Source organism: Pelobates fuscus, chromosome 1, assembly GCF_036172605.1.
Source record: "Pelobates fuscus isolate aPelFus1 chromosome 1, aPelFus1.pri, whole genome shotgun sequence".
NCBI classification, from domain to species: domain Eukaryota; kingdom Metazoa; phylum Chordata; class Amphibia; order Anura; family Pelobatidae; genus Pelobates; species Pelobates fuscus.
Genome location: NC_086317.1, coordinates 398,663,319 through 398,689,982, shown reverse-complemented (window position 1 = coordinate 398,689,982; position 26,664 = coordinate 398,663,319). Strand labels below are relative to the sequence as shown.

The following is a 26,664-nucleotide window of genomic DNA, read 5'->3' as shown; positions in this document are numbered from 1 at the left end:
AACTTAAGTCAAGGTCTATCCCCTGACACAACTCCATATATGAATAAAGAGCAGTTACACTAATTAGAAAGGGTAACTCTAGCCAAAAAACCGTATTTTAAATTAAAAAAAAAAGTAAAATGTTTTTAAAAAAGCTGTTTTTTGTTACAGTAACATTTACTGACATAGTCTTGGCTCCAAAAAAGAAGATAAAAAATGAACTAATAAAACACAACTTCCTGCAATCTCATGCCAATCATGTCAAACTGCACCGTGAGATCGCAGGTACCTTCTGCATTTTTTTTCTCTCTCTCAGATGTCAACAAAGATTACTCCAACTGTTTTTTTTTTTTTTTTTTTTTTTTTTTTAATAAGCCAGTATTTTTGGTTGCAGTACCCCTTTAACCCCTTAAGGACACATGACATGTGTGACATGTCATGATTCCCTTTTATTCCAGAAGTTTGGTCCTTAAGGGGTTAAGTATCCTTTTTTTTTTTTTTTTTTTTATTGTGTTCATTTTTTTTGGGGGGGGGGGGGATTTTTTTTTTTTTTTTTTAAACCTAATATCCAAAATCTTGTTTAAAGATTTTTCTATAAGTTTACTTTTTTCTGGCTCTGATTTGCAAATGCTGTGATTGTTTTTATTTATGTTTGCAAAATAAATAAAAGCATTTAAAAATATCAGCAGTGGGAAATATTGCCGGGGGACTGAAGTTATATGCGATATGAAAATTACCACGTGCACAAGAGTCAAGGAATATGGATTCAAGTGTGTCTCGTGGTTGTACTAAGACTTTGTGAAGCTTAGACATATGTAGATATTTACATGGTCATTGCAGTGCTTCAGAGGATGTAGGAGAGACTGAGTTGCACATATATGGCTGCTGATGCAGGGCCGGATTAACATAGGGGATGATGGAGCTGCAGCTCCAGGCCCATGGAATAGGCCCATTTAAAAAAAAAAAAATAAGTTTTTTTTTTTTTTTACACACACTACTCGTAGGTTTGCCACCTGACTGGTATTTTACCGGCACAGCCGGTATTTGAGGCTGCCTGGCCATGCCGGTATTGCAGTAATACAGGCAATACAAATGCAGGTATTTTTCTTAGTATAAACGGAGATTACTCTGTAATACCAGCACCAGCACCACTGTGTGTGGAGAGAGGCAGGGATAGGAAGTTACAGCATATCCCTCCCTGCCTCTCTCTACTCACTCATCTGCGGGGGAGCAGCTACACAGCACAGAGAGTCCAGACAGCAGCTCCCAACCTGCAGAGACAGCCTTCAGCTCAGGTAAGTGAATGATGGGGGGAAAGGCAGCAGGGAGACATGGGGACACTGAGACACTAGGGGACACTGAGACACTAGGGGACACTGGGAGACACTGGTAAACATGGGGACACTGAAACACTAGGGGACACTGAGAGATATGGGGATACTGAGACACATGGGGACATTGGGAGACACACTGGGACACGGAGACACATGGGACACAGTGTCCCCATGCCTCCAAGCACTACTGTCTCAGTGTCCTCTAGTCTCCCAGTGTCCCCTAGTCTCCCAGTGTCTATGTCCCCATGTCTCTCAGTGTCCCAATGTCTCCCAGTGTCCCCAAATGTCTGTGTTCACATGTCTCCCAGCCAGTCCCCCTAGTGTCTCAGTGTCCCCATGTCTCCCAGTGTCCCTATGTTTCCCAGCCAGTGTCTCTAGTGTCTGTGTCCCCATGTCTCCCAGTGTATGTGTCCCTAGTGTCCCCAAATGTCCCCATGTCTCCCAGTGTCCCCAAGTGTCTCCATGGATTTACTTGAAAGATTAAAGCATAAATTAGAGAAAGATTAGCATTGAGTATGTGTTTTCTTAAAGCTGCATCCTTTGAGTTTCCCTCCAACACCATCTTCATTAGATACTTGACGCTTGAGAGGTATGACTGTTTTAGTGTCTATGGTCGATAAGATTCTTGTCATGACTGCTAGTGTGGTCCAGCATGCAGAACTATGTAACATCTACATAGACAGAACAGAAAATGATCAAACGTAAACCGGTCCTTAGAATGGCCAGACTAATACGTTAAAAACAGAGAATGGTCAAGGGAGCCAGAAATATACAATACCATTTAACAAGCCAAGTCAGGGAAGCCAGGAAACAGAATAGTCAGGAATAGCCAAGGTCAAAATACTGGGAATATCAAAAACAGGACAAGAAAACGCACTCTCAGGATTCAGGATTCAGGAACCAGGAATGAAAACCACGACAGGGCAATAACCTAGGTTAAATATCCCTCTGGCCTCTGACTGCAGAATGTGCGTTTGTGTGTGACCCTGGGGGGCAGAGCTATATCTGGCAGAGCGGCTCCCGACTCGCCGCTTAGCAGGTAAGCTCAGTTTGTTGGCGCGTCGCACCGGTCCAGTGTGACTGCACCTCGTGGCGAGCCGGGGGCTGTGACAATTCTGTAATTAGGCCCCATCATAATTGTCAGCACCAGGCCCACTGGGTTCTTAACCTGGCCCTGTGCTGATGGTGTAACATGGTTAAATGGTTCCATTTCTAAACGTGTTCCTTGTTGGTACAAGTCCTGGATATAACATTTTAGAATAACTTTCTGAGTTTAGCACTTCTTAAAGGGAATCCTTATCAGATGTCCCTTGGTAAGGATTTACAGTGCAGTGCACTTGTGCATAGCTAGAAGATGGAGAGATGTGGTTGACACCTCTGAGCATTTTCACAGTAGACTGAGCAATATGAGTGTCACGAAGGAACTTCTGTTTTCTTCATATGTCTAACTGATGGTCACCCTGTTCCTCCTAAACTCCCACCCCTACTTTATTTTTCTTTTTCTACTTTTCTTTTAGTTGTGTGTTTTTTTTTTTAACAAAATGAAACTGTAAAAAAATGATCTGTAAATCCCAACGAAGAGACGGGTGACTCATTGTTCAATGTTTAATATTTGTTATCAATATCTGCAGCCCATCTTTGGTCCCCTGGGTAAGCCTCTACAGTTCTTTTAAAGTCATCCTAATATTTTGTTCCTGTTTTTTTTTTTTTTTATATTATCTTTATTTCACATTTTTTTTATGTACAACAATCCTTCAAAATGAAAATAGCAACAACAAAAAAAAACTCTCAACAGTGAAAGGGTTAATTTGAAAGACAGAGATAATGATGCATTAGTTTCAAAGGCTCTTCCCTGTAGCTCACACTCTACAAAGTGCAATTCTGAGTGATGCATTCTAAAATTAGTTTAATGGTACTGATTATTCTCCTGCTCACCAGCTAATTTTAGAACTATTTTATCTTATATGTGTTAGAATCACTTTCAGGCCCCAACGTTTTCTGGTTCTGTTGGTTTGAATGGTAAAAGGAAACCTGCTATATTGTAATATATCTGCTACTATCTTGATTTACTGGTAAATTAAATCAATCATATTTTACCCTGTTTAATCCCATTGTCTTTACCCTATTCACCAGGCCCTATATATTCCTTTGTATCTCTACCGCAGCAGTGTAACACCAACAGTAGTAAAGTAGATCTGTCTTTCTTTTTGGAGAGTACAAACATTATAATTGTTGATATATGTAATACGAGGGGCAGACTGTATGGAGAGTTATTATGGCTATTAATGTAGTTTGAGTTATGACTTATCGATGACTTATCGATTATACCCGGTTGAAGATGCCACGTTTGCTGTGGCGAAACGCGTCCCGGATTGCTTTTAAAGCTCATTGCAGCTATTTTATTTATTTTGTTATATATTATATTATTACAATAAATCGATTTGCTTTTACGGATCCTGGTTCCCGGCATCATTCATCAGGGAGTGCAGTCCCTAATCTGCACAACGCTGTGAAAGTGAGTCAGTATATTCTGACTCCTGACTTGTGAGTATTCACTTGGGACAAGTATATAATATGTTTTAAACATTTTAAACAATACTGCGCAATTGGGTGTACTTTTAATATTTTCCAGACCTCCTGCTTTACAACACGAATAGGGGTGGGTCGCCTGTACGGACCCAGAAGCCATTCATACCAGAACTGGGTTCATAGCTCTCTGTTTGTGAGTGTGTTAATTACACCACTATTAACCACAAATACGTTGTACAATTTTACACTATGTATGATTATCTTTCTTAGGTTATGAACTGATTTGATAGTGGATTATTGCTTCAAAATTCTAAAAGGTGAATAATAATATTTTTTCTTGTCATATAAGCGCTACATGCTGAACTTATTGTTATTAATGTAGTTGGTATAAGTCTGTGGGTAGATATTTGTATTATAATGGAATAACAGTGCAATGGCTATTGACGTCTATATGCTATTTTGGGAGGGTTTATAAGGTATAATTAACTAATGTAGTGCATGCATAAAGACTAACATTAGTAGCTAATTAAGACAATTGAGTAAAATATTCCTCACCAAAATCTTTTCTTCTGGTTGAGTGAAGTCCTCCATCTTCCTCAAAACATCAAGTCCAAATATTCCACTTCCTCCATCATCGGCACTTCTCCTTCTTCCAGGTACACCTCGCTTTGGCCGGCTTTCAACTTTTTTAGCTTGACGTGCATCCAAGCGACTGCCACTGCTAAGTTTTCTGACAGGATTTGTGAGCCATTTCTTTAGCGTGCTGACTGACCTCCTGGATCCAGGGGAACTCGGAGCTGAGCTGGTCGAAGGTTGTGGTTGGATGGATGCCACCGATGCTGATATACTTCCATCACTTCCAGCAACAGAATAGGATTCTAGAATAAGAATCACATAAAAGTTAGCTTAACCTTACACTCACACAAATCACATTAGTCTATGCTGGGCAGCACACAGGAACATCTCAAGATATGTTCCCAGTGCCATTCACATCAAATAACAATGGTGTTTACTAGTCATGCACCACAGAGAGGCATTTTCCAATGATTTGAGGAGACTCTCTGAAACTATTATAAAATGTTTCTTTGAATGTCAAAAAAACGCCAGTCTAGTCTTTTAGTTTATCTTGCATTTAGTTCTGTATAATTCAGGTAGCAACTAATTAATTATGTCATGAGTATATAACAGAGATGAACATAGAACACCATGACAAAAGGTCTTTGTCTACATAAAATGCTAAAATATTTCTAGCCCATGCATGGTTGACTGTTTCTATTGTACCAGCTTTTCACCTTGACAGATCATTACATGTGTAATAATTCAATCAACACGTCTAAAAGCAAGCCTCCTGTTCTATCATTTCTATTTTCCAAAAATACATTTCATGTTTGACATTTGAAAATCACTTGATATCTTTGAAATGCTTCTCCACATCCCTCTCTTCTGGTGCATTTTGTCAGACTAGGTCCCTTAGGATTGACTGCACCAGTGTGGACTCAGCTTATGTAACTTGTGGTCCCTCCTGAGCTAGAGACTCAATAATATCTGTGACAAAGAGGAACTTACAAGTAGTGCTGTAAATACTTCCCAATATGTACACTTACTAACATGCAAAGAAAGGTATAACTATGTGGCAAGGTGATAATACCAGCTAAATCAGTGGGCTGCTGAGACAAATAAAACACTTACCCCTTATCAATGTATAGCTCAATAAAAATAAAAAAGATAAATATAGTGTAATACAGTTTTGAAATTGAGAACAGTGGTAGAAAAAGGTAAGGTAAATACAATCACATAAGATAGAGCCACTAATGGATGGGCTCAAATCACAAGCGCAGGTGTGTTCCGAGGTGACACCAAACATCTTCTATGATGTGTGAGCAATAAGCATTAAAAATATAATGAGGTAAATATAGTGTAGCAGATCTTGACTAAAACCACACAAAAAAAAAATATATTGGAACTGCTCAGCTTAAATAGAGCCACTAGACCTGGCTCTAGGAGTACTTGAATATGCGTCTATAAAGGGAGACAATACACTTCCCTCTTTGGGAAGAGGGATATAGCTGATACAGGACACCGAAAGAACTTCAAAGTGCAGTGGTGCCAAATAAAATATTTATTTATGTTAAACTCCACATTAAAAACAAATACAAAATAAAAAACAATTAAAATATAAACTGGATAGAAAACCCCAAAGCAATCCTCTCTAAGATGTGTTTCACCAATAAAACAGCTTTCTCAAGCTGTTTTATTGGCAAAATGCATCTTAGAGAGAATTGCTTTGGGACTCTTTATTCAGTTTGTATTTTAATAAATTATAAACTATTTTAAAATGCTAAATTTTCAAGGCTGAGCAGGAAGGACCTGCTATTATGAACTAAAAATAAGGCTCTAGAAATATTTGACACAGTTAGTTTTGTTTTCCTCACAAAGTATAATGTGTTATTGTGGAATACAGGTGGTCCTCGTTTTACGACCGACCTGTTTTATGACGGTTCGCACTTACGACCAAGGTTGGTAAGTGTGAGCCGTCGTGGGAATCAGAGGGATTCTCTGCTCTGCTGTGTTGGTCTATTTTCAAGGAGATTTCACCTAACATCGACGAATGCCCCAGAGCAGGAAATCCCTCAAATATATGTTCGGGGAAATTTCCCCGAGTATAGATTAGACGGATTCCCTGCTCTGTTGCGTTCACCTATGTTCGAGGAAATTTCTCTGAACATAGTAAAGCACACCAGAGCAGGGAATCCTTTAACTCCTCACTTACCAAACAATTCACTCTACAACCAGGTCGTAGGAGTGAGGAGTGAGGAATGTCTGTAATAGCAATTTATGTTGTAATCTTTTAATAATGACATTTTGTTAACTTATAGCATGAGATCCATAGAATGCCTCTGAAAATCTCAGTGATGTTTCAAAACAGATTTCTTACTTTGCTGCTTTAAAGGAGTGTCTTGGCACCTAGTGGTACAGGCTTTAGGCAATTGGGTTAGAGCAATCAGCTGCTGCTCTCACCCAATAAGTTAGCTCTAAAAAGCTGTACTTAGCTCCTAATAAAAGACCTTAAAGGAACACTATAGTCACCTAAATTACTAAATGAAGCAGTTTTAGTGTATAGATCATTCCCCTGCAATTTCACTGCTCAATGCACTGCCATTTAGGAGTTAAATCACTTTGTTTCTGTTTATGCAGCCCTATCCACACCTCCCCTGGCTATGATTGACAGAGCCTGCATGAAAAAAAAACTGGTTTCACTTTCAAACAGATGTAATTTACCTTAAATAATTGTATCTCAATTTCTAAATTGAACTTTAATCACATACAGGAGGCTCTTGCAGGGTCTAGCAAGCTATTAACATAGCAGGGGATAAGAAAATCTTAATTAAACAGAACTTGCAATAAAGAAAGCCTAAATAGGGCTCTCTTTACAGGAAGTGTTTATGGAAGGCTGTGCAAGTCACATGCAGGGAGGTGTGACTAGGGTTCATAAACAAAGGGATTTAACTCCTAAATGGCAGAGGATTGAGCAGTGAGGCTGCAGGGGCATGTTCTATACACCAAAACTGCTTTATTAAGCTAAAGTTGTTCAGGTGACTATAGTGTCCCTTTAAGAAGGAATGTTAGGCTCTTTTTCAGAACTTGTGGAGGGGCTTACGATGCCCAGCAAACCTCTGGTCAGAAGTCAAGCAATTCTAAAATATTTACTACTACCAAGTTGACTATTTACAATAGGGAAGGGTGGGCAGCAAGACCCTCCTGGCACCATAACCACTACAACATGCTGGTGTGGTTACTGTGCTTGCAGTGTTCCTTTAATGGGTCTTACTCACCCAGTTTTATCCTTCTCTGAGACATGTGAGCATCCATAATGAAAATCTGATATTATTAAAAGTAAAATGAATTAATTTCACTTCCATATATTGTCTGTGCATGGATACCTGCTTTAGATAAGGGATGTTTTGTAGCGAACAGTTGTTATTGAGGATACATATTGAACAATAGGTAATTAAATGGCCAATATAGCCACATGAACAACTACAGCTAAATGCTGTTCTGATGTCTACTGCCTGTCCCTGTAGATTTTTTAATGTAAACACTGCATTTTCAGATAATAGGCTGTGCTTACATTACTGCCTTGGAACACCTCTAGTGGCAGTCACTAGAAGTGCTTCCTGGGTCAGTGCTGCACAATGAGCAGCACTGATGTTTAGAATCTCCACATTCTACATAGAGGCACTGAACTCATAGTAATTGGTAGTTTGTTTGTTTTTTGAGAAAATGTAATAGTTTATCTGGCTGAGCGGATAAATATATATTATATAAATATAATAAACTTTTTTTTAAAGATACATTTTTAATACAGTTGTCCTTTAAATAAGTGTGGTATACAATATAAAAGAGCAAGAAACCTGTCAGGAAACGTATTACATAATATTATAAAAGTATTATCTAAAGTGCAGGTTGAACTTACACATATCAAGAAATTCTGATTGCTAAAGAAAATGGTTTTCCTCATCCTGTTCAAATACAGAATGCCTACTCATATTGGAGACACATTACTACAGCTTGCATGAATCATGAAATGCAGGCTGTCTATTAAAACAGGAATGAAACAGACTTCAAGAGGGTTACAGGTCAGGGTGTCAAGCATGGGTCATAGGATGATGACTGACTCATGAGTGGGCAGAATTCCGCTGCAGGGCTGATCACCATGGTAACCAGTGAATAGGAGAACAAGCTTGTGTTCATCATTGGCGATAAAGACATGAGATGCTACAATGCCAAGCACAGCATGTCACTGTCATGTCATATTAAGCTAAATAGAGACAAAGGAACACTGACAGGAGGCTAACTGAGAAAGCTAATAAGTTAAGTTCGAAAGGCACAATACTGACACCGGGTTGAATAATGTAATAAAGAGGAGACATGTTGACTGTGACAAAGCCGGCTGACCAGAACCTGTCATTGGTGGGAAATGAAGAATAAATGTATAGAGCATTGTATTCCAGTTAGAGGTTTGTTGAACGAATGCAGCTATCAAGTGGTCTTGTATGACCTCTTCATTCCTGAATAGCTTTTATAGCTTGTATTGTAATATTTAGAGCTTTTTCCAACAAGCTTCTGAATAGTATGAACTGTTCCACAGGACATCTGACCAAGTTCTAGAACCTTTTATATCTTCCTAAAATGGAAACATATGGACTTGTATTTTCAGAACTGGAGAAATCACATATTTCCATGGTTCTGTCCTATTTTATTAATTTGTAAATGCTCTATACTATTCCTAAATGTTTATTGGTGCTCACCACCTTCTTTCGTGAATTATTCAATTAGTTTTATACTGTAATATGTGTGGTTAGTATTTGCTTTTATGCATAAGTGTCTTCAGAATTGTTCTTCTGCTTCCTATTGTTCCCAGGACACTAAAAATAACCCCTTCCCTCCTATGAGATATTCCAAACAAGTATCCAGAGTTTAGAGAATAGCCATTTATATTTTTATATAACACATGAAAATCCCTAGTCCGTTGAATTCTGAAGACCAATTATACCTAATCTACTGCATGGTAATTGAGAGGGGCTATGACAGATCCCGGAGCTATCATCATATTTTTGGCTAAGCTTTTTAAATAATTTACTATTTTGACGTACACTTTTAAAATGATTGAATACTTTGAATAATATTTAATTCTGTCATATTTTAATATTTTTTAATATATTGTGATTATGATACTTTAATATTTGAATTTTGTTTAAAAACATTTGTTTTAAATTTATCAAAAAATATTAAATTGGGGCCTTTAATAGTGAACTTTGTTATCAGGAATGAATGTTATAACTGCTTTTATAACTGCAAAAAAAATCAATTTCTTTGGTAACAGCTCATGCTAAGAGAGCAAAGTAAAGTGCGAAATATGTTAGCTGAATGAAAATATGTACATCTGGTACCCAAAATGTGTCTGGCGGAGGGGGGAGAGTGGGAGAAAACCACAGGAAGGAAAAACAAGATTTTGTTAACCATGAACTTTTTAAAAGAAAGAGGATACAATTTCATGTACATTCTAATGTCCAGTTTACACTTTGCAATAAACAATATTGCTTTATTGCCATACATTTTTTATTATTATTTTGATTTGAAATGAACAGTGATTGCGCTAACTAGGTCCTACACATCTTGTACCGATTTCATGTGGGAATTTTATTATCCAACTGATACCATGCTGACTAGACATGTGCAATTCGTTTTGGTTCTAATTAAAATTCGGGCGAATTTCGGGTAATTCGGACATTCGGGTGCTTCCGAATGTCCGAATAGCTGAATTGCCAAAGTGCCGAAGTCCCAAAGTGCCGAAGTCCCGAAGTGCCGAAATTACCGAATTTCCAAAGTGTAGTAGTGCTGAAGTGCCGAAGTTCCGAAGCACAGTATTGCCTAAGTACTAATATACTTACCCAGTGAAAGAATAAGAATGTTACATTGTATACAATTTCAAATAAATAGTATGCAAACATAGCCAGGATTCAGCTGTAAGCATTTGCATCACTTACAACAAATGTAAGTTACTTAGCCAGTCATGTAATGACATGAATGAATAAGTAGATAACTCCCTAATTCCCACGATATTAGGGAGCTATCTACTAAAAGGCTGAAAGACCTGAATTGGTCTTTCAGCCAAATTTACTAATACTAAGTAAAGATTACATAGTATTAGTAAATTCTGCCCCTACTCACTATACCGCGAGTAGGGGCACGTCTATTAAACAGTGAGGAGCCTGTGGCTGCTCACTGTTAAAAAAAAATTGCCCCCCCTGCCCCCAACCCTGAGCGGCGGGTGGGGACCCTAAAGTAAAAAAAGGGGGGAGGACCACTTGCCGCCACCCCTGAGCGGTGGGTGGGGGCCCTAAACAAGAATAAGGGGTGGGGGATCTAATGTCCTCCCCCCTGACCCCCACCCCTGAGCGGTGGGTGGGGGCCCTAAATACAAATTGGGGGGAACCTAATGTCCTCCCCTTGGCCCCCACCCCTGAGCGGCAGGTGGGGGCCCTAAATACAAATTTAAACCCCCTCCCCCAGGTGATTAGGGGTCCCCAATCCCCTAGTCACCCCCTCCCCCAAAAAATAAACAATGAAAAATAATAAAAATAATGAGGGGGGACCTTTAACTAAGTACCTGTAAAAATAAAAATTAACTTACCATTTGATGATTTCTTTCTTCTAAAATCTTATTTTTTCAGCCCCAAAAAAGGCCAAATAAAAATCCATAGTAACCAATGCAATTAAAAAAAAAAAGAGCACAAAAAAAAATAATAATCCATCTTCACCCGGCGAGGGCTCCACGCAGACTGAGCTCTGCAGGGCGGGGGAAGGCTTATAAAGCCTTGCCCCGTCCTGCAATTAGGCTCAGAGCACTCTGATTGGTGGAGTTAAGCTATCCAATCTGAGTGCTCTGACAGGTAAATGAAGAGACTGACAGGTAAGTCTCTACATTTACCTGTCACAACACTCTGATTGGTTGATTTGAAATCCACCAATCAGAGTGCTTGGTGTCATTTTACACAGCGTGGGAAAGTTCTTTGGAATTTTCCTACCTTGTGTAATTTGTCTCATAACTCTCTGCTCACTGTTTAATAGACATGCCCCTACTCGCGGTATAGCGAGTAGGGGCAAAATTTACTAATACTAAGTAAAGTTACTTAGTATTATTAAATTTGGCTGAAAGACCAATTTAGGTCTTTCAGCCTTTTGGTATATAACTCCCTAATATCGTGGGAATTAGGGAGTTATCTACCAAGCGGCTGCAAGAAAAGTCCTGAAATGACAGAGTTCCGAAGTGCCGAAGTTGCCGAAGTGCCTAAGTTCCGAAGTGCCGAAGTTCCGAAGTGTTCGCAAGCGCCGAAGTTGCCGAAGTTCCGAAGTGTCGAAGTGCCAAATTGCCGAAGTCCCGAATTTCGGAATGCCGAACGAAGCCGAATACTTTCCCCATGCACATGCCTAATGCTGACCACTAATGTAGCCAGTACACAAACTAGTTATTTAGGACAGTCATATGTTCATACCCATTTAAAAACATAATATTCAATAAAAGTTATCCTACTATATCACCAACTATACTTAGGCATCCATATGTCTAATCAAACCAATTAACTAACAACTCCAAACTCATCCCACAGTTAACTCAAATGTCCAACCATATTTCTTCCAACTGTGACAGAACCCACCAATTAACTACTCCATCTATTTTTCCATCTAGTGTAAATTTCTCCATCTATTGAAACCTGTCCAAATATCTCACTGTAGCATCTGTCCAGGAGGACTAATAACGCTGCTTCGAACAGACATAGTGATGGTGGGAGTGATGTTGACTTGCTGGTCCCTTATTTTGCACCAGAGATTATTTCCATTTGCACTATTAGATCTGTCCATTCTACCTAATTCCTGACATGCAGGTTTGATACGTCCTCAAAAGGAAAATTACAAATAATAAAAGTGTGTATATGAACAAAAGTCATAGGATGCTTTGATGCAAGAAGGTTTCATTAATTTTGTTGCATAAAAGGAGGCACAATTGTACATGCACACACACATCAGTATGTACTAAGTATGTGCACAATGCACAGTAGTGGTTATGGTGCTTAGACAGCCGCTTAAAAATATTATTGATGAATAAAGAATTTAATAGCATGATTAGTATTAATTCGATTCCACATATATTTTTTTTTTTTATGATAAGATGACTTAGTTCTAGGCATGCTATCATACCCCCAATGTGATAGTACATACTGAAAAAACAGTGAGTTCTTGCTGTGCCTTGAAAGGAATCTGTGACTCACTCTAGCCAAATTCACATTCATTCTCTTCATTCATGCTTATACATTTATATGAAATTGTGCGAATGTTGTGACGTTACAGACCGCTTCTGTAATAATTACTCTTAAGAGCACACATTCATCTGATGCCAGCTGTGCTCCAAATAGACAAAACCACATCATTCTTTAGTGAGTACTTAAATAAGCCTTTGGGTAAAACAAAGGAAAGAGTGGACACCATATATAGTTCTTCAAATTGGTCACATAACTCTCGTTTGTTAGTTATGCTTGTTGGAAGAACTTAAGCTGCATTCAAATAAATTTAGGGCATTACACAAAATGAGAAAAACAAACCGTGATTAGATCAGAGTAAAATAAACAACAAAAATGTTAAAGTCATTAGTAATCCCAGAGACACGCATTAAACAGGTATAAACTGCATTATAAACATGTACCTCGGTAACATCTCCACCTACTGTCGAGTCTGGCAAACACTGTGTATATACATTTCCAAAACATATCTAACATTTCTAAAGTAAAAAATGTATAATGGTTATGCAAAAGGTAAACAAACAAAAAACAGACAGTTATTGGTTGTATATACACCTCGGTCCATTAAACAATGTCAATTGTCCCTTGACAAATGTGACCACTGAAATAAAGCAGTGTCAAGCAATCCATCTACACCAAATCTGTTTTTTAAATGTTATATTAACGGGTCATTCAACCCCAAACGACTTATTTCTGACTAAAGTCGGAAGGCATTTCTTTCTTCACATTTCTTTCTCTTCTCTTTAACCGATGCTGACAATAATAGGTTATTTAGCATTGCCTTTTTATACTGATGTGTCTTGTCATTATTGCTTTTTGCTGAAAAAACACTCAAACAATTTTACGATAAAATTGAAATATACTTTATCCAATTTTCGTCTCTGCCAAACTAATATTGGAACTAAATTGCAATAAGTATTACAATGAAAATGGTTTATCCTTGAAAATAGCAGATTTATAGAGCATTTAAATAAGACATACATTGATCAGCCTTGAGCTGCGAAAACAGCTCTGATGTGTCAAGGTATGGAATCCACAAAACCTCTGAATGTATGCTGTGGTATCTGGCACCAAGACTTTAGTAGCAGATTGCTTAAGTCCTACAAGTTGCAAGAAGGGGCTTCCATGAATAAGACTTTACCATGGTCAGCATTACTTTTTTCAGCAATTTCAGCTACTGTACTTCTTCTGTGTAAACTGACCAGACATGCTAGCCTTCACTCCACACGTGCATCAATGAGCCTTGGGTGCCCATGACCCGGATGCTGGTTCACCGGTTGACCTTCCTTACACCACTTTTGGTAGGCATTAACTACTGCATACATGGAACACCCCTCAAGACCTTCTATTTTGGAGATGCCCTGACCCAGTCATCTAGCCACTACTATTTGGTCCTTGTCAAAGTCATTCAGATCTATTCGCTTGCCTATTTTTCCTGTTTCCAACTCATGAAATGCAAGAACCGACTGTTCACTTGCTGCGTAATATATCCCATATCTTGACAGGTTCCATTGTAAAGAGATGATCATTGTTTTTCACTTCACCTGTCAATGGTTTTAATGTTCTGGCTGATTAGTTTACATTGCAAAAGAAGTCCTAGAAAATGTATATTGGACTTTATAGGAGCACACTATCCGTACTTAATAAGAAAATAAAAATATGAGCAGGCTGTGATATAGAACTAAACATATGGCTAAATTTTAATTTAAATTAAATAACCTGGATGACCAATAGGGTTTGTAATTTTGAGCTGGAATGCACAGTGTACCCAGTATGCATCTTGAGTCCTTCATCATATCACTTCCTTAACACTAAGGTATCTCTACAAGGCTTTTACATTCTACATCTGTTGAATAAATGTTACATTTAACTGAGACTATTTACCAAGATGCCCAGAAGCACAACGTTTAAGAACACTGGTAAACAAGGTGTGGAACTAGACGTTGATGGACCTTCTGTGTGCATCAATAGAACATTAGTCCAAACCCTACCAGAGCAGCAAACTAATGTCTACATAAGTTCGAATTTGGCCTTACCCAATATTACAATTATATGAAAACACACAAAAATATTGTTATGCTTTCTTAAAACATGGAAAGCTATTCTTGCTGTATTAGTTAATGTATATTTATTATAAAAGACAGGTACATACAGCCACCCCACTACAAACTTTGAACTGATGTTTCTAAGATATTCGCAAATATTCCATAACACTGCTTCGAGAAGCAATTCACACTGGAAGTCTTGATTTTAAAAGCATTATGAAAAGGCAAAGATATTTACTTACTGAGAAACTGTTACCATTACATTTATGAAGAATTTAAAATATAATGACACCTGTTTGTTTAACCCATTAGTGACCAGACCGCAATTTCAATTTTCTTACCGTGTGGGACCAGGGCTGTTTTTACATTTCTGCTGTGTTTGTGCTTAGCTGTAATTTTTCTCTTACTCATTTATTGTACCCACACATATTATATACTGTTTTTCTTGCCAATAAATGGTCTTTCTAAAGATAACATTATTTATATCATATTATATAATTTACTATAAACAAAATACAAAAATATGATGAACACACTTTTTCTAACTTTGACCCCCAAAATCTGCATCTACAACCGCCAAAAAACACCCATGATAAATAGTTTACAAATTTTGTCCTGAGTTTAGAAATACCCAATGTTAACATGTACTTAGCTTTCTTTTGCAAGTTATAGGGCAATGAGTACAAGAAGCACTTTGCTATTTCCAAACCATTTTTTACATTGTAACACTGATATCTGTCAGGAATCCCTGAAAAACCCTATGTATATATTTTTTAAAAGAAGACAACCTAAGGTAATAAACTTTGGGTATTTTGACTCTTTTCATGCAACCATTTTACCACCAATCTATGCCAAATTAAAAAAAAAATGTAAATAGTTGGTGATTTTTTTTGACACACATAGCAATTTAAGAATATATGTACTGAGAACTTTAAGGGTTACTACCAAAGAACACTCCAATATGTGTTCAGCAACATCTCCCGAGTACAGTGATACCACCTATGTATAGGTGTGTCAGTGGTCTCTGGGGGCTAAAAGACCTTTATTTGGAGGGTGCGCATTCAATTTCCAACTTTGAATATTCACAGCTGGTCATTATGCACCAATGTCCTATTTGGGCCATTTTTGAAGCCGGCCAATGTAATTTACCCCCATCACACCATATATTTCTTAAAAGTAGACACCCTAGGGTATTTCAAATGGTAGTATTTTAACACTTTCAATGCACTAATTATACCACCAGTCTTTGTCGAACTTTTGGGTAGTAATTTTTTTGTGTTATTTTTCTCTCACATTGTACTTTAGGCATGAATTTTCAGTTCCTTTCAAACTTACAGGGATCAAATGTACATTGGGGTATTGTTATACTCAGGAGACTTTGCTCAACACAAATATAAGTGTTTAAAACAGTAAAACTTATCACGACAATGAAATCACAAGTAAAAGTGCAGCTTTTGTGTAAAAAAATGCAAAAAAATAATAAAAATACTAACTTTGGCCAGCGTTTGTGACCAAGTGGCTACTACAAAAGACTGGAATTACCCCATTTTGAATACCCTGGGTTATCTACATTTAAAAATGGTATACCATAAAGGGCTTTCCCCTTTACCATATTTGCACATTGAATTTTGCCAGAGTGGTTTGCTGGGATTATGTTGCCTTTGAGACCGTATTGCAGCCCAGGAATGAAAATTAACCCCATCATAGCATACCATTTGTAAAAGAAGACAACCCACGGTATTCAAAATGGGGCATGTCCAGTCTTTTTTAGTAGCCACTTAGTCACAAACCCTGGCCAAAATTAGCAATTATATTTGTTTTGTTTTTTCTTTTTTGAAACATAAACTTCCATTTCACCGATTATATTATAAGTATAATACATTTTACTGCACTAAAACACTCATATTTGTGTAGATTATTGTCTCACGAGTACAGCAGTGCCCTTCAAGTACCGGTTTGATGGTGATTTGGAAAGTATTTGCCAATTTCTGTTTTTGTAAATTGCTATTTGCCAGTCTGGCAATGTTGCCTTTGAGACGGTATGGTAGCCCAGAAATGAAAATTAACCCCACCATGACATATCATTTTAAAAAGTAGACAACCCAGGGTTTTTAAAATGGGATTTGTCCAGTCTTTTGTAGTAGCCACAAACACTTGTCAAATGTAGAATACACATTTGTTTTTTGCATTTTTTTTACACAAAAACTGCACTTTTACTGGTGATTTCATTGTCATGATAAGTTTTACTCTTTTAAACACTCATAATTGTGTTGAGTGAAGTCTCCCAAGTATAACAATACCCCCATGTACATTTGACCCCTGTAAGTTTGAAAAAACCCATAAAACCTGTACATTGAGGACACTGGTGATTTCATTGTCGTGATACATTTTACTGTTTTAAACACTCATATCTGTGTTCAGCGAAGTCTCCCAAGTATAACAATACCCCCCATGTTCAGGTTTTATGGTGTTTTAGAAAGTTACAGGGTCAATATAGGGCTTGCCCAATTCAGTTTGCCAGATTGGTTTGCTGGGTCTGTGTTGCCTTTTGCGACCATATGGTAACCCAGGAATGTGAAATAAACCCTTTATGGCATACCATTTTCAAATGTAGACAACCCAGGATATTCAAAATGGGGTAATTCCAGTCTTTTGTAGTAGCCACTCAAAACGCAGTCACAAACACTGGCCAAAGTTAGCATTTTTATTTGTTTTTTATAAATGTTTTTTTCTTAATTTATATTGCAACTTACATCTCAAATTATCACACAACACCATCAAACTATATTTCACAGGCGTACAACATCACGTTCTCACCACTTTTCCCAATCACCCAACTTTTCTATCCTCTTACCCCATAAAGAATATCCTTAAAGGTATCAACAAAACAGTTCGCCCCCTACAACAGGTAGACTACCCATAGATGGGCCTATATTCCAGAAACTCAGCGACCTGTTAGCCCCTTTGATTCCCAGACTAATTCCGTCATTAAAGTTGCTATATTCATCGGCTTCCTTAGACCTAGAGAATTTACCGTCATAAGCCAGTCAGATGCCAATACAAGTTTAAAAAATTCTCACCTGATAAAAAAACAATGACCATTACATCCTTTCACTACAAGCCTCAAAAACGAATCAAATCAACCAGCCTACTACAATCCCCCTCTTCCCTACAGGAAAATACCAGTTAAAATACCAGATACTTTTCTAAGCATTCGACACAGTCACCTACTAACTCTCCACAACTACTCCTCCACGATCAACCTCTCACCACATCCAAGTTAATTTTTTACATCAGAACTCTGCTATTAAGATTAGTCTACAACCCCTCTTCCTTTTCTGGACACTTCTTCAGGATCGGAGCAGCCTCATCAAAAGACTGGGCCGATGGAACTCATCCATTTATAATACCTAAATCCCATGCCCAGAGCAAGAGCTAAGGAAAGCATTTAAATGTTCAGCCTTATAAGAAGCAATAATGTGTTCTTTTCTTTTGCCCTCTTTTCTTACAGGCCTACTCGTTTGTTGGTTTCGGCACAGCACAACCAACACTACACAACCTACCACATTCCATAATCGATTAAATTCCGACCACAAGTAGGAAGGGCCTTAAGGCCTGAATTTGTTGGAGGAGTTATTTTCCTATTTAAACCCTAGGCTCCTACTCACCTATGCCATTCACGCTGGTTGATCCTACCCACCTTCACCCTTCACATATTAATATTATCATTACCTTTTATTACAGGCCTACTCGTTCGTTGGTTTCGGCACAGCTCCACCAACTCTACACCACCTACCACATTCCATAATTGATTAAATTCCAACCACATATATATACACACACACACACACACACACACATATACATATAATACGTGTGTATATAATACGTGTGTATATATATATATATACACACACACACACACTTTTATTTCCTATATATGTATAATATATTATAATGGAAGCATTTTATCATATATTATACATATATAATGCATGTATATGATTTAATTATAAGTGTACTTTGAGATATATAGACATATATCTCAAAGTACACTTATAATTAAATCATATATATGCATTATATATGTATAATATATGATGAAATGCTTGAATTATTTTAAAATATATTATACATATATAATATATGTATAATATATTTATTTTATTTGTATTTTTTTCTAACTTTTTAGCAGCCTGGAGCACTGCCTGACAGTTCAGGCAGGCCCCCTGCAGGCACTGCACAAGCCGGCTATTCCGGCCATGTGAATGCGAGGACCCCACCATCACATGGCACGTGAGGGCAGAGGGGGTCTAGATCGCCAGCGATAAGGTCAGTGGGGATTTACTATCGGACGTACCAGGTACGTCCTAGGTCGTTAACGACCATTTTTTGTCGGATGTACCTGGTACGTCCGAGGTCAGGAAAGGGTTAAAATTATACGTTCTTCATTTAACAGGTTAAAGGGAACCTATAGGCTCAAAAACAACTTTAGTTTAATGGAGCAGTTTTAGTGTACAGTTCATGTCCCTGCAGTATCACTGCTCACTCCTCTGCTATTCAGGGGTTAAATAATATCTGTTCCTGTTTATGCAGCCCTTGCCACACAGTAACTCACACAGCCTGCATTAAAACAAAAGTTTCAATTTAAATCACATGTTAACTTGCTTTAGAAGTTTTTATCCTCAGCTCTGTAAATTGAACTAATCGCACACAGGAGGTTACTGTAAGTGTTTCAAATAGTAAGAATTGGCTAACATTGCTGAAACTTCTAATATCACTCAGGTACTGGAATATTAAAAAACAAAATTTTGGGGGGGTTTAATAAAGATCTGTCATGCTCAGCATTTTAATGCATTGAAGCATGACAAACAATGCAAAAATAACTAAACATTTTTTTGTTGTTTTAACATTTAAAATATATATATATATATATATATATATATATATATATATATATATATTTCACATTTAAATCTCTAGGATTTGCAGCATCATTAAGTGAGCTCTGTCGTAACTAGGAAATAGCTGACACCTGTCAGTTAATACTAGCTTTCCATTTTCTAAAGATAACTGAGCATATTGTCAGCACTACAATTCAAAAAGGGTTAGGATGAATAAAAATTGCTAAACAGGGTATGTTTAAATCAAAAATGCCATTCCAAGTTAGGTGACATAAATGCTAAACACATTTCTCAAGTGATAATTACACTGTTTGCCAAAATTACATTGGACAACACCGCTTTAAAATCAGATACAAATTCTAGGAGTACATATATTTATTTTGTTAGTTTAGAAGAGCATACTATCCAGTCATTAAACCAAAATACTATTAAAAGCACAGTTCTAAATGAAGATTTTTTTCTAAAGCTCTTTTTAAAGGAACGCTATTGTAAATAGTTTGACTCCTTGCTTGGGGTCCTGCGGGCGCAGTTCCGCCCTCTATTTTTATTAGCACTCCTGAGGTAATCCCTATTCTGCAAGATTTCCAGCACAGAGAGCTTCCAGCTAGCAATGTAGGCAGGAGGCAGTAACTAGCAAGGCCCAAGTTAGAAGTCAAAAGTTGTAAAAAAGTTTGACTACTTACAATGTTGGGGCACAAGGGCGCTTCTGGCACCAGAAGCACTGCAGCGCACTGTAGTGGTTACAGTGCTTGATGTGTTCCTTCATCAAAATCTCCAGTAAATGACCACTATAGGCACTCAGACCACTTCAGCTCAATGAAGTGGTCTGGGTGCTAGGTCCATCTAGGGTTAACCCTGCAGTTGTAAACATAGTCGTTTCAGAGAACTGCTATGTTCAGAGAAACTGCTATGTTTACACTAGGGTTAATCCAGCCTCTAGTGGCTGTCTCATTGACAGCCGCTAGAGGCGCTTGAAAATCACAGTGAGAAGACACTGACGTCCATAGGAAAGCATTGAGAAATGCTTTCCTATGGACTGATTGAATGTGCGCGCTGCTCTTGCAGTGCATGCGCATTCGGCGCTGACGTCGGAAGAGGGAGGAGAGTTCCCCAGCGCCGAGGGAGCCCAGCGCTGGAGAAAGGTAAGAGTTTAACCCCTTGAGCCCGGTGATAATGGGACCCTGAGGATGGCGGGACCTAAAGACCCTTTAGTGCCAGGAAAACAAGTTTGTTTTCCTGGCACTCTAGTGGTCCTTTAAACACTGCTGTAGTTGCAGTACCTCAAAGAGTCATGGTGTATGAGCAAACATTTGTGAGCTATCTTTTTGACAGCAGCACGCCTGGCACATTTTAATAGCCGCCACGTTTTCAGCCTGTGTGTGTACGCTTGCCAACGATTGATACGAGAACATTCAATTAGTTAGTGATTCTGTGCCCATTTTATTGAGGCTTGAAAACTCTTCTGTGAAACAATGTAATGAGAGATGAAAACTGGCAAATTATCAGCCCAGCAATGTTCCTCCCGGGATCCAGAAAATTCATAAATGGCTTTTGTTATATCCGGTTTCTAAATGGAGATTTGAGAGAGAGTAAGCTTTTATAGTGGCTGTTCTCGTCATGTAGCTAAGGAAAAAATGCTACGTAAATTGGAATTATTTATTTTAGTCATACAATAACCAAGAGTATGATTATCACAGTACCAGCCCTCACCATGCTTCGATTGTTCATATTCATTGATCACACATACTCACTATGCAGGATATTACAGGTTAGCTTATGGAGTACTTTGGCAGTATTTAATCATACATGTATTTTTAGCTTGTAGCTCAATGGAAGCATTGAGAGAAAAAACAGGTGTCTCCTTTTACTCAGGGATATTTCCAAAAACTGCAAATGCATAGACAGAGAAGCAGAAAGATAAAAATACCAACTATTTTCAACATGAGGTTTGTGTGTAGCTGCAGTAGGGATGGGAGGGGGGAAGGGGGGCGATATGTGAAATTAGATCTAATGTTTAACTTCCTTTATTGCATAGTCTGTTTAACTTAAAATTTCTTGTCTCATGCACTGTTAATAACCTGCTAGACCTTGCAAGATTTTCCTGTGTGTGATTAAATTTCAATTAACAGAGCAGGAGATAAAAAAAAATATCTAAAGTTAGTTCACATCTGAAAATAAAACTATTGTTTTTTTTTCTTCATGCAGGCTCTGTGAGTCACAGCCAAAGTCTCAGCAGTGAGACTTCAGAGGTATGATCTATATTCTATACACTAAAGCAGCTTCATTAACACTTACTACTACAATTACTTTGATTTAATTATTGTATTTGAATATAAATAGTATCTCTTATTATTATTTGTGTTTTCAATACAACTGCTTAAATAATACACTGTATTGTATTTTTAATTTTTATTTAGCTATATTAAACTGAACAACATATCTATGAGAGTGAGTAAAGAAAACATGCAGTGTTAAATTGGAAGCCAGTTGTGTATTAAGAAGTAGTGCGTAATGAGCAGACTGGGGCATGATGAAGAGGATGTGGGAAGTTGCCTTTTGAATACTCAGTTTTGCACCTTCAGTTAAAGGGATACTGTAGGCAATTAAACAACTTCATTTTAATGAAGTTGTCATAGTGCCTGCAGTTCTGCCCCGCCTTACCCACCTCTATGAGGAGCATTGGATTGGACCGTCATCATGGAGCATCACTTGAGGAAGAGGCCACAGGGAGACTTGGCTCTGGAGAAAAGGTGATCAATCTGTTTTAAATGTAATTATTTTATTTTTTAGTTTTAATACAGGGGGTGACCTAAATGACAAAAAACATTGCAGGGTTGTAGCGTTAGGAATGTTTTCCAGTGCCCCTTTAATCTTTATAGGAGACATTAACATTTAGTTCTGTAGCATGGAACAGCCAGTAATTGCTAACGATATCAACAGTTTTTCTAGCAATTTACCATTTTTTTATGTGAATGACTGTTAAAAGCCTGGGAACAAGCCATAAGTTGAGAATTTTAGACTCTTGAGTTGATATTATTGTGATGGATAAAACATGAAAAAATAAAGTGATACATCTTAAAGAAGATAATTACTTTCACATCAGAACTTTCATTTTCTTACCAAACAAGTTCCTCTTAATATTAGAATATTTTAATTATTGCATAAATTAACTTCATCATGATGTAGAAAATGGTTTAAACATAGATTAGATGGTCATTCAGAATTTAACAAGCATTCATCTTAACCCTCAACAGAGGGTTGTAGTCAATCGAGTATATTCGAAGCATGGTCTTGTCACCAGTGGGTTACATCGGGAATCTGTACTGGGACCCATTCTCTATAATATTTTTATTAGTGATATTGCAGAAGGTCTTGATGGTAAGGTATGTCTTTTTGCTGATGATACTAAGATAAGTAACAGGGTTGATGTTCCAGGAGGGATAAGCCAAATGGCAAATGATTTAGGTAAACTAGAAAAATGGTCAGAGTTGTGGCAGCTGACATTTAATGTGGATAAGTGCAAGGTAATACATCTTGGACGTAAACACCCAAGGGCAGAGTACAGAATATTTGATAGAGTCCTAACCTCAACATCTGAGGAAAGGGATTTAGGGGGTATTACTTCTGATGACTTAAAGGTAGGCAGACAATGTAATAGAGCAGCAGGAAATGCTAGCAGAATGCTTGGTTGTATAGGGAGATGTATTAGCAGTAGAGGGAAGTGCTCATGCCATTATACAGAACACTGGTGAGACCTCACTTGGAGTATTGTACGCAGTACTGGAGACCGCATCTTCAGAAGGATATTGATACCTTAGAGAGAGTTCAAAGAAGGGCTACTAAACTGGTTCATGGATTGCAGGATAAAACTTACCAGGAAAGGTTAAAGGATCTTAACATGTACAGCTTGGAGGAAAGATGAGACAGGGGGGATATGATAGAAACATTTAAATACATAAAGGGAATAAACACAGTAAAGGAGGAGACTATAGTTAAACGAAGAAACTCACAACAAGAGGACATAGTCTTAGATTAGAGGGGCAAAGGTTTAAAAATGATATCAGGAAGTATTACTTTACTGGGAGGGTAGTGGATGCATGGAATAGCCTTCCAGCTGAAGTGGTAGAGGTTAACACAGCAAAGGAGTTTAAGCATGCGTGGGATAGGCATAAGATAAGGCCAGGGACTAATAAAAGTATTTAGAAAAATTTAGAAAAATTTCTACGTTTCTATGTTAAACATTTTACATATTTTATAAAAAATGTTTTTATTCTCAACTTGAAAACTGTCCCTTTAAGAAATTTGATGTCATTTCAATGGCAGATACACATAGATCATATTTCATTACATTACAATTGAAAGTCTAGACATGCTTAATATCAATACCAGTTGGCTTCCATTACTGTATCTTTATGTACACAACATACACATATAAAACCACGGGAACACACTGATTGCAGCAAGCATCCATAAATTGGCAATAAATAATATTGTACAGCCTTGAGACAATGGCTCTCTGTATTTTAAGCATTCATTTTTCATTTTTCATTTTTCTCTGTAAAACTGAGATTATAATTCCATTTTAGTACCATATGAAGTGAATCACAAATTATTGTAACTACATAAATAAGAGTTAGTAATGTATCTAAAACTAGAAGGGGGAAAATAATCTCTATAACAAATGAGGTTAGGATTTGAAAGGTGCAATACAGCTGGAATGCAAATTTAGAATCTAACAATGACATCTACTTTACCTGTTGCATATCGTCCAGCATGTCACATGGTCTAAGAGGGACATTTAAATTTTAAAAGTGTGAGTGGGTTGTGTGGCCAAGGGCAGGGCTGTTCTGAGAAATTTTATGTGACTTACTAATAACAATTTATAAAACTGAAAGGTAATTTATAATAAGAACAATGTATCTTATTAACACAAAACTATGAGTATTGTTGTTGTACATTCAGCACACCAGCAATATGGAGCACATCAGCAATATGGAGCTCCTAAAAAAGAGGGACATTAGGACAGAAAAGAGGGACAGAGGGACCTACAATAGGGAACATCCCTCCTAAAAAGGGAAACTTGTATTTTGTCCAACAGCAAATCTCACAATAGGATAGTCAAGAAAAAGCTACAATAATAATACAGCTTATTAAATCTTAGTTGTCCTATGGCAGGGTGTGGGTTTTCTGCACCAAAGACAGCCCTCTTGCCCCCCCCCCCCCCCCCACCCGTTACCTCCTTGGTTAGTGGCACGAATTGAAGAATGACCATAATATCTTACCCCAAGAGGGTAGTTGTCAGGATCGGGACAGGGATCCAACACGCAGAGTACAAACAGTAGCCAGATACGTATACCGGACCTTAGAATGGCCGGACTAACGTAAGTAGTACAGTATAGAATGGTCAAAGACAAGCCGAGGTCGAGGGTAACAGAAGACAGGTAAGCGAGAGACAAGCCGAATCAAGGGTAACAGAGATAAGCAGAGTAAGGTAAACAAGCCGGGTCAAAACCAAAAGGGATAATAGAATACACAAGCACTGAGTGACTAGAACAAGCTAGAACCACGACAGGGCAATGAGCTAATGAAAGAAGCTCTGTTAAATACCCTGTTCAGAGCAGTAACCACGCCTCCGAGGCGTCCTGATTGGTCCTGCAGCAATTGACTGACAGGTCGTTCCGGGGGAGTGTCCTGATGACTACTTCCTGCCTAGATGCTGTAAAAGGCAGTCACTCCCTCGCGGCCGGCCTAGCATGACCGGATAGACCGCGGGGAAGGGAGCCATCAGACCTTCTGCATGGAGGAACAGCTAAGTCTCTACCTCTTTCGGAGGTAGAGACCACAGGTACCCTGACAGTACCCCCCCTCTCAGATACGCCCACCGGGCGGAATGAACCGGGACGAGATGGGAAGCGAGAGTGATACGCCCTGCGGAGACGGGGAGCATGAACATCCTCCTGAGGTACCCAACTCCTCTCCTCAGGACCATATCCCTTCCAATCAACTAGATATTGTACTCTCCCCCGGGAGATTCGAGAATCAATAATAGAGTTAACCTCATACTCCTCCTGACCCTCCACCTGAACGGAGCGAGGAGGGGCTATTGTGGAGGAAAATCTGTTACATATGAGTGGTTTCAGCAATGAAACGTGAAACGAGTTCGGGATGCGTAAGGTATTAGGAAGAGCTAAACGATACGCAACTGGATTGATACGGGTCAGCACCCTGTAGGGTCCAATATAACGAGGAGCGAACTTCATGGAGGGCACTTTTAAACGGATGTTCCTCGTGCTCAGCCATACCCTATCACCAGGAACAAAGACCGGAGCCGCCCTTCTACGTTTATCAGCGTGTTTCTTGACCAACATAGAGTTGTGCACAAGGATTTGTCGAGTTTGATCCCACAACTTCCTCAAATTGGCAACATGAACATCAACCGACGGTACCCCCTGGGAAGGAGAATCCGAAGGAAGAATAGACGGATGAAAACCATAATTCATGAAGAAGGGGCTTGAATGAGTAGAATCGCAAACGAGATTGTTGTGTGCAAACTCCGCCCAAGGAATCAAACCGACCCAATCATCCTGGTGTTCAGAAACAAAGCATCGTAAATATTGTTCAATTTTCTGGTTGGTACGTTCAGCAGCTCCGTTAGACTGAGGATGATAGGCAGAAGAAAAGTTTAATTTAATACCAAGTTGAGAGCAGAAGGACCTCCAAAAGCGGGAAACAAATTGGGATCCTCTGTCCGATACAATTTGAGAGGGTATCCCATGTAGGCGAAAAATCTCCTTAGCGAATATCTCTGCCAATTCGGGAGAAGACGGGAGTTTAGGCAGGGGAATGAAGTGTGCCATCTTAGTAAACCTGTCAACCACGGTGAGGATAACAGTCTGTCTTTTAGAGATAGGTAGATCGACAATAAAGTCCATGGCCAAACAGGACCATGGTCTTTCTGGAACCTCCAAGGGTTGCAGGAATCCACATGGAAGCGTATGGGGTTGTTTGGTTTTAG

The 26,664-nt window shown here is 38.4% G+C and overlaps 1 protein-coding gene across 2 annotated transcripts in view; it reads right to left on the bottom strand.

The window, feature by feature from the left end:
- ARHGEF25 (Rho guanine nucleotide exchange factor 25) overlaps nt 1–26,664 on the bottom strand; it is a 323,971-nt gene that overhangs the window by 51,780 nt on the left and 245,527 nt on the right. For both annotated transcript variants that reach the window (XM_063427536.1, XM_063427544.1), the window contains one exon: nt 4,398–4,720. In XM_063427536.1, the coding sequence (XP_063283606.1) occupies nt 4,398–4,720 (323 nt within the window). The remainder of the gene's footprint in view (nt 1–4,397; nt 4,721–26,664) is intronic.